This window comes from Lactuca virosa, chromosome 3 (assembly GCF_052849685.1).
Source record: "Lactuca virosa cultivar CGN04683 chromosome 3, Lactuca_virosa_CGN04683_v6, whole genome shotgun sequence".
In the NCBI taxonomy this organism is placed as follows: Eukaryota; Viridiplantae; Streptophyta; class Magnoliopsida; order Asterales; family Asteraceae; genus Lactuca; species Lactuca virosa.
The window spans coordinates 314961601-314976524 of record NC_136428.1 but is presented as its reverse complement, the minus strand read 5'-3'; the positions used below and the strand labels follow the sequence as shown (position 1 = coordinate 314976524).

The 14924-nt window shown below is 38.7% G+C and overlaps 1 protein-coding gene and 1 pseudogene across 1 annotated transcript; both read right to left on the bottom strand.

The window, feature by feature from the left end:
* Positions 1 to 1358: 1358 nt before the first annotated feature.
* Positions 1359 to 4116, bottom strand: LOC145167340 (putative arabinosyltransferase ARAD1). Its single transcript, XM_079086517.1, has 3 exons — positions 3170 to 4116; positions 2010 to 2375; positions 1359 to 1857 (listed from the first exon to the last, which is right to left on the bottom strand). The coding sequence occupies exons 1-3, from the start codon at positions 4058 to 4060 to the stop codon at positions 1669 to 1671; spliced, it is 1446 nt and encodes a 481-aa protein (XP_078942643.1). The 5' UTR covers positions 4061 to 4116; the 3' UTR covers positions 1359 to 1668.
* A 3007-nt stretch (positions 4117 to 7123) lies between these two features.
* LOC145164714 (peroxidase 64-like) lies at positions 7124 to 14855 on the bottom strand (annotated as a pseudogene).
* Positions 14856 to 14924: the final 69 nt, after the last annotated feature.

Here is a 14924-nt window from a genome sequence, read left to right as displayed (position 1 = left end):
CACCAGAAAGAAGACAACAAACGTGCGGAACAAATTTTGAGGATTTACCTGATAACAAAGTCGTGAGATCTTCGAAGGTGAGATCAACCACTAGAATTCCCGATCCAGGGTTATGTTTTATTTACAGGGTTAAGGACAGGTTTTCTATCTTAGGCTAATTTCTTTTTATTTTGTAAAAATGATTTTCTAATATGTGCCGAAAGAATAAATATAATAATTAAATGTTAAATATATTAATTATATTAATATGGAAAAATCGTTATTGAAAAATATGAAATGCATTTATTATTTAAAATATTCTCTATATTTAATAGATTTCACAATTAATATAATAATATATCATAATTAATGCAAATTATGGCATACGTTAGAAAATCACTGTATAAAAACCATTATTTTTTAACTTTTATAAAAGAGAAATTAATTTTTTTTCAAACGGTTGAAATATATATATATATATATATATATATATATAGAGAGAGAGAGAGAGAGAGAGAGAGAGAAGCAGCGGGATGCTGGCACTCGTAGGGACATAATCGTCAAAACCATGAGAACTACAAGCAGCCTTGTGGAGAGAACATCCATTGTAGCCAGCCCAATCCACCAGCAAACCATCCTTGCCATTTACATATAAGGATCTAGCACCAGGGGCAAAATGGGAATAGAGGGAAGCTTCCAGACTTGAGTATACAGCAAGTTCCTATTGCAGCCAAAGGTATCCATCCAATGTCTTAAATGTAGCAGCCCCATGAATTTGTGAGTTGTGACAACACCATCACCCTTGTGAGTGAACAGCAAATGTAACAAAACCAAACAAATCCACCAACTACACATCCTTGCCATTTACATACATATAAGGGTCAATCACCAGGGGCAAAATCGGAACAGAGGAAACTTCCAGACTTAAGTATACAACAACATAAATAGTATCCAACTTCCATTGCAGCCAAACAAATCCAAGTATAACCATTAACCAACCAATGTGGTGAATCGTGATGTAGCAGCACCATCAATTTGTGACAACACCCTACAGAACCACATTATACAAACACCCAAGACAACAGCTATTATGTGATGAAGTGAAAGATTACATGAATTAAGAGTTGATAACGACAGGGATGTCAAAGTTGTAATAATAGTCAACTTTGGGAATGTTTTAACTTATGATGATATGCTTTTGTACTAGTTGGGTAATATATGGCATCGCTTACGAGGTCACTTCAAAGTTTGGACAATTTGTATTTGATGTTTTATATTCACTGACATGTAATGTAAGTCTACATGAATTTGTAAAACCAAGAGCAACATCTTAGTGGTTTTATATATGTTTCTACTTAACAAACTAAGCAGCAACAACGTAACAAAAATGATAATTGATGGCTCAAAAGTCATTTACATCCCGATTTAAAATATAGTTACAACCTTTAAAGGGATTGCCATACAATACATATATCCCTCAAAATCATCATCTCACATGGCTAAAACCCAAAATCATTCCATGGTACAACATGAACTCATACCGTATAGCTAGTCATCTTCTTTCTCTCATCTATGTTCAAATCAGCTACTAAAACTCTCATATAAAACTAGCGACTAATTTAGCCTCATAATCTCAAGAATGATCATATTTAGTTTTACTGTCAAGAAGCATTGACACAACAATCTTCTTCATAATGATGTATGAAACCCTGTTTGGTTTGAGCAAATGCAAGAACAATCGGATTCCATTAATTGCCTCTTCACAAGCCTATTATCACGATTGATCATTAGTTTAATAAGTGGAAGCTTTAAAGAAACTTGTCTCCAAATCTCCTTCACTGTTCCATCTGGCTCATCATATTCAAAGTAGTGTTGCACCTAATCACATTACAAAATTCATGTCAACAACATCATACTATAGCAAGAATATCACAAACTATTATATAATAAAAACAAAAAAAGGATTAAATGCAATGCTGTAATAGGAAAACAAGTAAATGAAAGTAGGTTGCTATTTCTTGCATGTGTACCTTTTTCAATTCCCTTTGGAATTCGATTATACGGTCTTTTTTTACTCCTCTGAGCAATTTAACCAAGTAGCCTGGCTTTATGGCTGAACTTGTGTCTACAAAAACAGCAATTTTCCTGTAGTCTATGACATCTTCAAAAGGCAACTCAATATAATCACTGATGATAACAGGAACACATAAGCTGACAATGGCATCAAAAAGGCGACATGCTGATGGTGTATCACCAGCTGGATGCAAACAGAATTTAGAAGTATGCATCCCTTGTGTAGCCATTCGCCTACTCTCCCTTGACTGAGCACCATGCTTTATTATAACATCTTTTTCACTCTCAAGTATCTGAAACAGCAAATCACGAATCTTTCCTCCCTACAACAATATCCACAATGGGTAGGCAAATATGAGTACCATTATAATGCTTTCTAGTTTGTCTTTTTTTTTTTTTTTCATCAATGGATTTTTTTTGTATACTCTACAGTAACAATAACAGGCAAACAACATGGCTTTATGTATTACGACATAAACCCTTTACCTATTTGCCCTTCTTTTGTCCCCCTCCCCCCAACTCCTCTCATGTTAAAATTAATGAACATTGAAGCGTGGGAATGATAAGAGAATGGCATTGGTAGAGAAAGGAACTAGAAGGGTGCAACTGAATCGCATAATGCAAGTAATATCTGATGTTTAAACAATAGACAACTTTAAGATAATGGGTTAACCATTTTGATTCTGGATAAAACGTGTGAAGCATTTCATTACAGCTTCTAAAGATAAAGTTTTTCAACTCGATGTAAAGAGTGTGTTTTTCATAAAGAAAGGGGAAGAAGAGAAAATATATAGGCTGAGGAAGGCATTATATGGCCTTAAACAGATTTGTGCAGCTGAATTATAGCTGATTTTGTGGCAAAGGTTTTGAAAAGTGTCACAATGCACACATTGTTCACAAAACTAAAATGATGAAACTTGGGGTTTATTTGAATCAGAAGGGTGTTTGAGAAACTTGGAGTTAGAGAAGACTATAATTATGTGTGATCAACCGGAGCTAAAATACACATGTTCTTGATCTGGGTTTGCTCTTAGAAACAAATTGACAGCATATTAAGAACGAAATTGCTATGTGACGAAGAATTATAGAAAACAAAAACTAGCTCATAGCCTCATACCTCCTTCCGATATCGGTTCCCCATGAAGAACATCAGCGACTTCCGGTTTTCAACCCCGATCTCACCCTTGTAAGAATTTATCCGATGAGAATATGGTAGTATCACATCCTTCACCAACGACGCCTGATCTCGACCCAACCTTCCAAAATCGGAAACAAGTAACACCCCATTTTTCACACGATCAACAACTTTGTACAATGCATTTGGATCCTGACAGATAAACACATGATCCCACCCATTATTCCTCTTCCAATACAATTGTTTCTCCAACCATTCCATCAAACTCTCCTGCGTCTCCTCGTCATTATACGTCTCCCTGAACCCCGCCCCACCGCGATTAGGGTTCGCCACCAAGCTCAATGATGAAAAGAATGGCACGTAGAACAGCTCAGCTTTGTCCGGATCCGAAACCCTGGTCACATAAGACCCGGATCTTTTGGGATTATTCAAATCAGAAAACAAGTGCCACTCAGCGGCGTGTTGATTCCCTGGAAACGAAATCTTTGTTACATCTTCGTTTGGCGACCCACCTCGTGCGAGTGTGTAGCTATCTATAACGCCATAGGTGAATTTTCTTGGCAGATCGTACATGTAAATTGGAACTGCTTTTTGGGGAACTTGAAATCTGGTTTGGGTAGGTAAAGTGTTGTCCGGATGAGGGTAAATTGAGGTATTGAAGAGGGCGTAAAGAGCGAAGATTAAGAGGATTGTAGCTAGGGTTGGTTTAAGGATTGATCTTCTACCCATCTTGGGTATGGTTTGGTCGGATTTATGTATGAGAGACGATGATGGAGGAAGGGAAGACACTGATGCAGATGATGCTGAAGTTGAAATTAACGAAGAGGAAGAAGAAGGAAATGGTCTAGATTTGATCGGTCTCTGGTTGATCATGACTCTATTTTGGGGGTGAAGTCATAACAGAGTGATTGCGAGTAGGCATTTCTTCAAAGTCGTATATTAACTATTTGACAATATATCAACGTCCAATGGCGTTGACAACTTAATGATTGAAAATAATATTTTATTTGCTTCAGAATATTAATCTCCCCTCTACAAAAACCGACTGCTATTAATTTTTTAACCATGATTATTGTTAACCGCTTGCTATTAATTTTCTAACCATGATTGTTGTTATGTAATGTAATTAACTAATTATATCCTGTCTAATTATTTAATTATTTTTATTGACTGAAACTGTTAAAAAAAAAACCTAGTTATAAATAGTTAATTATAGCAACACCATTTTTTTAATAAAAAGTTTTAACATCAAAATGGAAACGAATCAGGTAACAAAATATACGGTTAATCTTTTGTGTATGCCAAAACAAAATGGTTAGAAAAACATGTTAAAAAGAAGTTGATATTAAATTCTATTAGAGAGGTCCTTTGGGGATCCGACGACCGGTGTGGGGATCGTAAATCTATATCATTTAAAAAAATAATCATTAGTGACATTTCGGGTTGAACCCAATGATATCGCTCGACAATCAACTTAGTATATAAGGCTAGAGGGAATGGCTCGGTGCTAGCCCTCGGCAAGATGATATCGGTTCGGTAGTGCCGAATGAACACCACCTTTTGGCCTCAAAATGGTGAACTTGGCAATTCAGAGAGAAAGTCTATAGATCCCCATTTTTCTTTTTCCAATAATTCAAAAATGTTCAAGATATCATGGCAACTTACCCCTTTTAAATGGCAATATGTTGAAGATGTGTGGCAACGTGACAAAAAAATAGTATGGCAAGAGTGACATCACTCCCTCTAGCCTAATAGTCGAGAAGGAAAAATTTTGTAGCAAAATATGAAGAATATCAAAAGCATCGAGTACTACTATTTAATGGGGTGTGACTTTCCATCGTAGGTGTATCTGGTATGTCCTAATTCTTTAGTTTAATTATATAGGAAAAAAATGACATGCATGGGGTGTTGACCCCATTTTATCCATTTTTGACCTAGGTTTAGAAAGGGACATGCATTCGACATGCATGTCCATAAAGTTAAGATTTGTATGGTTCCTTATGGTGTAAAGGAGCTTGTTGTAAAGTATCATGAGTTGTCTTAAGTCTTAACAGATTAAGAGCTCCAAAAAAGAATGAAGTTGCCAGACAGCCCATGGCGTGGTCGATGGAGGGCCATGGCATGGTGGGGTGAAATCTTCGTGATATGTGGTATGAAGAGGACCACGATGTGGTCAATAGATAACCACGATGTGGTGGATGTTTCCTTTGTGACCCACAGAAATCAGATAGGACTACGACGCAGTTTTGGTCTCATCATGGCACGGAGACTGTTGACCATTTACCAAGTTTAACTTTTGTCAAATCTATAAAAGAAATGTACCTTTGGTCACAGGATAGGGGCGGAATAGTATTTTTCCCTTAAGGAGGTTGGTTAGGAGATTTAACTAGATGTTATACCTTAATTTATGAATTAAGGTTAATTATATGTGTAGTGATTCGAGACAGCCTCTCTACCATTTAGCTCCCTTTATGGATCATCTTATCAGTTATTGAGGTGAGTTCTCGCAAACTTACTTACTATATAGATCATATGTATATCTTAGACTAATGGAGATAGACTGTAAAGGGAATCCACTGGAACCAAGACCATGATAGACCTTCTTGGAGGGAAGTGGTCAATACTCGATCTATTAGAGATGGACCTCTTGAAGGGAATCTAGGGACTGTAGACAGATATGTTAGCATGCTAATTAGGATATATGCCAGATAACATTTTATGCGTGTTCAGTTATGTTCTTATGTGAATTCCCAGATGCATATTATTTGTATAATATTTAGGTGTTGTGATTTATCACTAAGTCGTAGGCTTACAATTTTTATCTTATGTTTAGTCGCATGTACTTCTTGTAAGAAGGGAAAGGAGCTGATTGACTTAGGGGATCTGAGCATTCTCAGGGGCGACACTTATATATGTTACTTTTGTGTTATGAGTTTAAAAACTAAAACTCAGTTTCCATATTTTATGATGTTTTCTGAACCCTTGGTTAGTATTTGACATGGTTAATCTAATATTTGAAAAACACGTAATTGATTTCAATTTTTTTTAAGTGTATTTTTGGACTGTTACACGTATAATGTACATTGTTACTCATATAAAGTTAATGTTATATAAAACGAAAGAACAAAAAAACTAAATGGGAATAAGCATAAAAACTCCTAACTTGTGACCAAAAATTTGTTAATAAAAGCATAAAGCTAAAGTGAGTGGTGACAAACTGACAACTTTGTCACACTACGTTTTCTGTCGCATCAGATTTGTCACACTCCTCTCTTTTTTCCATTTAAAATGAGTAGTTGTCTTGTTATTTTTTTTTCCTAAAAACAACTTAATTTAAATAAAACCTAGAAATTTCCTTAATTTATAAAAACACCTAATACATAATAATAATAATAACTAGATGTAGGTCACTCGCGCCATTGACGTGGGTTTGAATGGTCAATATTAATTATTATCAAGGGATATAAACTCAACCATAGTTAAGTTAACAATGTAACATCTGTCACAAAAACCTACAACCTGCCTATGTGTCAAGAGGTCGATTGGAAGGCAGTAGCAGAACACGTCGGTTCCATTCGATGACGGTGGATAACTGAAATCGGCAGATGAAACAATCATAAGGCATTAGTACTCTCCCAATTTAGAAGTTGGATTATACGATATCATTAGTATTCTCCCAACATTATCATTACTATAAACTCTTTGAAAGATAAATTAAATATGCTTAAAAATGATTATACAAAGGTGAAACAGAAAGTTATCTTACACACATTACAAGATTTAGAAGAAAAAAACAACTGAAGCACCTTCCACACATTTACAACCTTTATTGTTGAATCCTTACAAAAATCTAGTTACAACACCAAGGATTTCAAACTAGAATATGAATGATCATGCTCACGAGTCACAAATTTGCAAAAAAATATGATCACAAAATTAATGTACCACTCTACAATTCAATCTAACCTCCTGGCCACCACCATTTATGATGCTCATCTTGATCATAGAATCAACAAAAACTTTCTCAAACTCATCTCTCGAGTTTGCAAAGTAAATGACCAATGTTTTAGTCGTTGGGTTAGTGAGTAACACTTGATTAGAAGTGAAGATGCTCTTCCCTTCAAGAAGTAACTTGTAGTATCTATTGTTAAAAACAGTAGGGGTTGAATCCAAATTCGAACCCATATTTCTCACCTTGTTATGCATTCGACAAAGTCTTTTGTAAGCTAGCTGCAAACGATTGGTGCATGGATGGATCAATGTCTTGTGTAGTGGCAAAGTTGTGAATTCTGTTTTGGAATGAGGAGCAATGAGCGAATCCAAGTGTATGTCCTCCTAGTAAGAAAGAACTTGTGTTTCTTGATTAAAACTATTGACTCCATGTAACAAACTTAGAATTTTTACATGTAGAAATAGTTTGGAATTTACCTAAAAGTGCAACCAAATCATTTATGGAAAGAATTCTATAGGAAAAACTATGTTGGAGCTGAGATATATTAAAGGTGGGAGCGGGGAATTGTTTGGTTTCCAATGCTTTCGAATCCTACCATCTTTTCTCCTTTTGGGCACTGCCCAACTAGGACCTCCAGACTGTAAAAGCATAATTAGGCTTTAGGATTTATCCAAAATATGAATAGGGTTTAAGGTGTAGTGTAACATCCCAAAAAAACTTCAACAAATTTAAACCTTTCAAAACAACCCATTTACTAATAAAAGTGTTTACAAAATCATTGTTTCAAAACATTATTTAAAATTAGAATCTCCCAAGATCCAATCAGTAGTAAAACCAAGGATGTGTATGGTTATGCCTTCGCCTCGCCACGCTCCTCTGAAGAACCTGAAACCATAAACTAAAACTATAAAAACATAGTTTAGTGAGTTCCCCCAAAGTACCAATACACAAACAGATAACATATACAAATAAAAGCATGTATTGGGTCCACAGCTAAAATACTGGATTACCCCTGTGTCACACCCCTAAACCAAGGATGGCGAAAACGTTCAGGGGTGGAGGACTTCATGTATAGTATCACAACAACGAGTATAATAGTGCGCATAGTAAATATAACCATCATAAATATAATTGAAAAAGTTACACCATAGTATGAGATAACATGTTTCAAAATCAATTACATTATGATGACAAAAATGTTTAATTTGACGTCTGGCGTCCCATCCTCAAAAGCAGTTGATTACCTGTTTCACGGGTTTCCTGAGAATACAAGTAGTTTTGAAAGAGTGTCAACAATTAAGTTGGTGAGTTCATAAGCTTTTGGGTGAAGTGTTGGAAAAACCTTTATTTGTAAAATGGAATGTGCACACAAGAAAAATCCAATATTTTCCTTATCAAATATTATATAGTCTTAACTCCCAAGACCAAATGCATGAGCGTGTGTTCGAAATTTAAACGAAGAATACAGTTTTAAATAAATAACACTCCTTTCTGTTTTCCTTTTTAACATAGTATCTCCTGTAAACTTTAAGTGATGTTAACTCCCTATGTGAGTCGCTATAACCATACTACAACCGGATGACTTGTTACAACGTTTTTCAGACGTTAAAATTTGTTATGACTTTTGTCACCCGTATACATGCAGGTCCCGCTGTAGCTAGCAGCAAGGTGTGGGGTGTCAATCCTAATATATATCTATACACAGTTATCACGCTCTCCCTACGAGAGATTCTGGTTATAACTTGCAGGAATTTGAATCCGTACTCTAAGAGTACATTTGGAGAATTGTCTCACAACTTACGTTAACGAGTTTACGTGTATCATGCTTAGAATGCATAACTATGCTTCTTATGTTTTATCTTGTATGTTTGAAATGTGAAAGGACTCTTACAATTTAGGAAGTAAATTTTTGTTATTTAACCATAACTTAACAGAAAACATGTGTAAATTATAAAGTCATCAAAGACAAACACTTTGCTCAACATGTTACAAAGTGTTATGTAAATTGTAAGTTGTGAACTAGTTTTTAACCCTTCTATACTGCTTTAGAAAAATCATAGAAAAATCATACGAAGTCGAAAAATGAATCTGTAAACTTTGAGAGTTTAGAAAATGTGTCTAGTTTATTCATAGTTTTTAGTATGATTTTTAGAAGTCTTTAACTTGTGTGAAAACGTTCATATTCACAGACTGGTCCGAATTCATTTCTGAAATGATAGGCAGTTTTGTAAAAATCACCATAAATCGCAGAAAAATCGCATGGAGATGTGCAAGTAGTCATTTTAAAGGTATAAACCTGAACTATTTACATCTAATACAGTTTTGAAAACTAAAATGTTTAAGATGTTCAAAACAGTCCGTGAATGGAACGAAACTTTCTTGGTGAAAGTTGGAGTTTGAGTTTAAGTTATATTATGACGTTTTTGACTTGTATTCCCCCTCTAAAACTTGAAGAAAACATGAAAATGTAGGGGTATGAACTCACCTTGAGTGATTTCCTTAGGTGAATGCTGGAGAGAAAGGGTTTCTAAGTCAAGAACACTTGATAGTAGCTTGGAGAGTTGAAGATCTAAGAACAATTATGGTGACATTGGTTATGAGAGATTCATAAGTTGAGTGAAGGAGTGAAGAATGTTCAATGCAGGATGAGAATACTTACTGAATGAGGGTGAGAAGTTCAAAGGCAGCCTTGGAGTCTCGAGTTCTTAGAGAGGGAAATGAGAGAGAAGTGTTTGTTTCTTGGGTAGAGTGTGAGTAAAGTGGAAGGAGAGATGGGAGTTTCCAACTTTTGATCAAGTTACCAGCTGGAGGAGAGATGTGAGAGGACAAATAGTTGACTAGGTAGGGGTGAATAGTGACTGGGGGTTTTCCTAAGTGGGTATGGGGGATAGCTTGTGTCACACTCTAAGGGAAATCAACACTCTAACACAATATCTCACTCAATAGATATTGTCCTTGGTTTACGATCCTATCCCAAAATATGGTTTAAAATATGATAATATAGGGTCTTATATATTAAAATATAAGTTTGGAGTGTTTAAAATTATAAAAATAAAAGTCTAAGGAAATTTCCGGAGCAAAAATCACTTGAAAACACTAAAAAGTCCGAAATTGGTAAAAATCCGGAGTAAAAGAGGGAAATCCGGAGTCACCACAAAATTTCCGGAGCTCCTTAAGCATTCCGGAGCTACTGCCAAATTTCCGGAGGAGAGGCTTAGGCGGCGAGGTTCTGAAGCGGGTGAGCAGTGGATTCCGGAGGCGCTGGGCGAGGTCCGACGCTTCCTTCTCGGATCCGAGGTCAGGAGCCAAATGTGTCCGGTTCAGTTGGAGGTCCGATCCGCCCCACATGTTCCGGAGTCAGAAGGATGTTCCAAAGCAGGAGGGTAGTCCGGACTAAGAGGGTTCCGGACTAAGAGGGTTCCAGACCAAGAGGGTCATTTTGGGCTGTTTTCGACTGAGGAAGGTACATAGAGAGATTTGGGAGAGATTTCACACACTTGGAGAGATTTCTCATACTTAGAGAGATTTGGGAGAGATTTCACATACTTGGAGAGATTTCTCATACTTATAGAGATTTGGGAGAGATTTCTCATACTTAGAGAGATTTGGGAGAGATTTCACATACTTGGAGAGATTTCTCATACTTAGAGAGATTTGGGAGAGATTTCACATACTTGGAGAGATTTGGGAGAGATTTCACATACTTGGAGAGATTTCTCATACTTAGAGAGATTTAGGAGAGATTTCACATACTTTGAGAGATTTGGGAGAGATTTTTGTCGGGGACCTTTATTAATGTTTTTTTCGCAGAACAAAGGTCGTAGGCTTAGTTACAACCTATTTTGAGTGTTATACGCCCCCCCCCCCGAAGGGTACGTAATAGTGTTTTATAGAGTTGTTACTTCCCTCTAACTAACTAGGGTTTAGGATTTTGGACATTTGAAACTTTCAAGTGTAACTTTGCATTAAAATTTAGAGTTACACATTAGTAAATATAAGGTAATCCCTAACATATTAGAACTAGTTGAGTTGACCAGATTGACTTGTTGACTTTCTTGACTTTGACTTGATCAGAAAGTGACGGTTGTCACATCATCCCCCCGTTAGAAGGAATTTCGTCCCTAAATTAGCGTTTTGACTGGGACTTCAAGAGTTGGGGAAAAGATGCATGTATTTTTGTTTCGTCTGATCTTCGCGTTCCCAGGTGAACTCGGGTCCTCGCTTAACGTTCCAACGGATCTTCACAATAGGAATACGACTTTGTTTCGTTCTATTGATTTCTCGATCCATGATTTCTACCGGTTCTTCTACGAAGTGGAGACTCTCGTTGACCTCGATTTCTTCGAGAGGGATCACAAAAGTCTTGTCAGACAGACACTTCTTTAAGTTTGACACGTGGAAAGTCGGGTGCACGTTGTTAAGTTCTTGAGGTAGCCGAAGTTTGTATGCCACTGGGCCAATCCTGGCAAGGATTTCGAATGGCCCGATGTACTTTGGGTTTAGTTTACCACGTTTACCAAAACGTATCGTCCCTTTCCATGGTGAGACCTTTAGTAGCACCCGATCCCCAACCTGGAATTCCAAGGGTTTGCGTCGCTTGTCGGCGTAGCTCTTTTGTCGATCTCGAGATGCTTTCATTTCTCGAATTTGAACAATCTTTTTCGTAGTTTCCCTTATGATTTCAGGGCCCGTGAGGGTGCTGTTAGGGACTTGCCCTTTTGCTAACTGTGTATCTCCCACTTCAGCCCAACACAGTGGTGATCTGCACTTGTGGCCATAAAGAGCTTCAAATGGCACGACCTTGATGCTAGTATGATAGCTGTTGTTGTACGAGAATTCGACAAGCGGTAAGTGGGTATCCCACGCTTTACCGAAGTCAATAACACAAGCTCTTAGCATATCTTCCAAGGTTTGAATAGTTCTTTCGCTCTGCCCGTCGGTTTGTGGATGGTAGGCCGTACTCATGTCTAGCCGGGTCCCTAGAGCTTTCTGTAAGGACTACCAGAACCGTGAAGTGAATCTACTATCTCTGTCAGAGATAATGGATATCGGCACACCACGTAGTCGCACAATCTCTTTGATGTACATCCTAGTCAACTTTTCCATCTTGTCGGTCTCCTTTATTGGCAGGAAGTGCGCAGATTTGGTCAATCTATTGACGATTACCCAAATGGTATCAAGACTACCCGTTGTCTTAGGCAGTTTGGTTATGAAATCCATGGTTATTCGTTCCCACTTCCATTCAGGTATCTCAGGTTGCTGTAGTAGACCTGAATGCTTTTGGTACTCTACCTTAACCTTGGCGCAAGTTAGACACTTGCTCACGTAGGTAGCGATTTCGGCTTTCATGTTCGACCACCAGTAGAGTTTCTTTAGGTCCAGGTACATCTTGTCCGAACCGGGATGTACGGAGTATCATGTTTTGTGTGCTTCGTTCAGGACGACGTCCCTGAAGCCGCCGAATTTCGGAGTCCAAATTCGGTTCATGAGATAACGAGCTCCGTCGCCCTTGACTTCTAGATTCTTATCCATTCCTCTTAAAGCCTCACCTGCCACGTTCTCAGGCTTCAAAGCTTCCAGCTGAGCCTCCTTGATTTGCATGGTCAGGTGCGAATGGATTGTCATGGTTAATGACTTTACTCGACGACCCGAGTATTCTTTTCGACTTAAGGCGTCAGCTACCACGTTGGCCTTACCTGGGTGATAACGAATCTCACACTCGTAATCATTCAGTAATTCTACCCATTGTCTCTGCCTCATGTTGAGCTCTTTTTGATTGAGGATGTGCTGAAGTCTTTTGTGATCGGTAAAGATAGTGCACTTTGTTTCGTAAAGGTAGTGCCTCCAGATTTTTAGGGCGAATACTACTGCTCCCAATTCGAGGTCATGCGTGGCGTAATTGACCTCGTGCGTTTTTAATTGCCTTGATGCGTAGGCAATGACCTTCCCTCGTTGCATCAACACACATCCAAGGCCCTGGTTTGATGCGTCGCAGTAGACCATAAAGTCTTCGGTTCCCTCGGGCAGGGATAAAATCGGGGCGCTACATAGGGCCTGTTTTAAGGTTTGGAAGGCGGTTTCTTGTTTCTCTCCCCAGCTGAAAGTTACACTCTTTTGGGTTAGGGTGGTAAGTGGTTTGGCAATCTTGGAGAAGTTTTGGATGAACCTTCGGTAGTAGCCAGCGAGGCCTAAGAATTAGTGGATTTCTGTGGGCGTCCTTGGTGTTGACCAATTCTCGATTGCCTTGATTTTGGAGGGATCCACGTGTATCCCTTTCTCGCTAACCACATGACCGAGGAAGTCCACTTCTCAGATCCAAAATTCACACTTTGAAAATTTTGCATATAATTTCTCTGCCCTTAGTGTCTCCAACACCTGTCGTAGATGTTTTCGATGCTCTTCCTTGCTCCTTGAATAGACTAGGATGTCGTCTATAAAGACAATCACGAACTTGTCTAGGTAAGGCCGACACACCCGGTTCATTAGATCCATGAACACTGCGGGTGCGTTTGTTAACCCAAAGGGCATTACTACAAACTCGTAGTGACAGTACCGAGTTCTGAACGCCGTTTTGGGAACATCCTCCTCCTGAACACGTAGTTGATGGTATCCCGATCTCAGATTGATCTTTGAGAAGTAAGATGCTCCTTGGAGTTGATCAAATAGGTCGTCGATTCGAGGTAAAGGGTATCGGTTTTTGACGGTAAGCTTATTTAGCTCGCGGTAGTCGATGCACATGCAAAACGATCCATCCTTCTTTTTCACAAAGAGAACTGGTGCTCCCCAAGGCGAGAAGCTGGGTCTAATGAACCCCTTGCTCAGCAGTTCGTTTAGTTGGCTGGATAGTTCCTGCATCTCGGCTGGCGCTAGACGGTAGGGCACTTTGGCTACTGGGGTAGCTCCGGGGATCAGGTCGATTCGAAATTCGACTTGTCGTGCGGGAGGGACTCCGGGAAGGTCTTCTGGGAATACGTCAGAGAAATTACAGACCTCCAGAATTTCCTTGATGTTTTCCACCTCTTGTTTGCTATCCACAACGTGGGCTAAGAAGGCGTGGTATTCCTTGCGGAGATACTTTTGGGCTTTGACGCAAGAGATGATTTGTAGATTTGCACTGGGTTTGTCGTCGTAGATGACAAGAGTTTTGCCACTCGGCAGATTAAGGCGTACGACCCTTTCGTAGCATAGAATGGCAGCACGATTTGAACTTAACCAGTCCATGCCAATGATGAGGTCAAAACTTTTTATTGAGACTGGCAATAGATCGATTTTGGATGAGTAGTTGTCTAGAGTGAGGGTACACCCTGAGTATTTGTCATTAGTGCTTTCTGTTTTTCCATTAGCCGTTTCTACCACGTATGTATCTTTTAGTGATTGAGGATTTTGTTTTAATAATTGTTTGAATTTGTGGCTAACGAAACTCCTCTCCGCTCCACTATCGAATAATATGCATGCATATGAGTTATTGAGGAGAAACGTACCGGTAACCACCGCGGGATCCTCCTTTGCTTCTCCTTGTCCTATGGCCAAAATCCTTCCGACACCGCCGGCGTTTGCATTTCCAGCGTTTGGGCAATCCCTCTTGTAGTGCCCAATCTCCCCGCAACCGTAACAGGCTCGGCATGCTCCGGCGTTGGTGGCTGGTTTGGCTTGTTGGGCAGATACCCTGCAGAAACGGGCGGTATGCCCCTTTTTATTACAGCTTTTGCAGTGCATTTCTCGACAGGGACCGTTGTGGTGAAAGTTGTATTTGTTGCACTTGGGAAGGGTTCCAGCATACTATCT

Bases quoted from the DNA above. Each gene is read 5' to 3' on its own strand.
- LOC145167340 (XM_079086517.1), bottom strand. From the start codon at position 4,060: ATGATCAACCAGAGACCGATCAAATCTAGACCATTTCCTTCTTCTTCC. The intron at 2,376-3,169 runs GTATGAGGCTAT...ATATTGTTGTAG, and splicing joins GGAACCGATATCGGAAGGAG to GGAGGAAAGATTCGTGATTT. The intron at 1,858-2,009 runs GTACACATGCAA...TAATGTGATTAG, and splicing joins TCCAAAGGGAATTGAAAAAG to GTGCAACACTACTTTGAATA.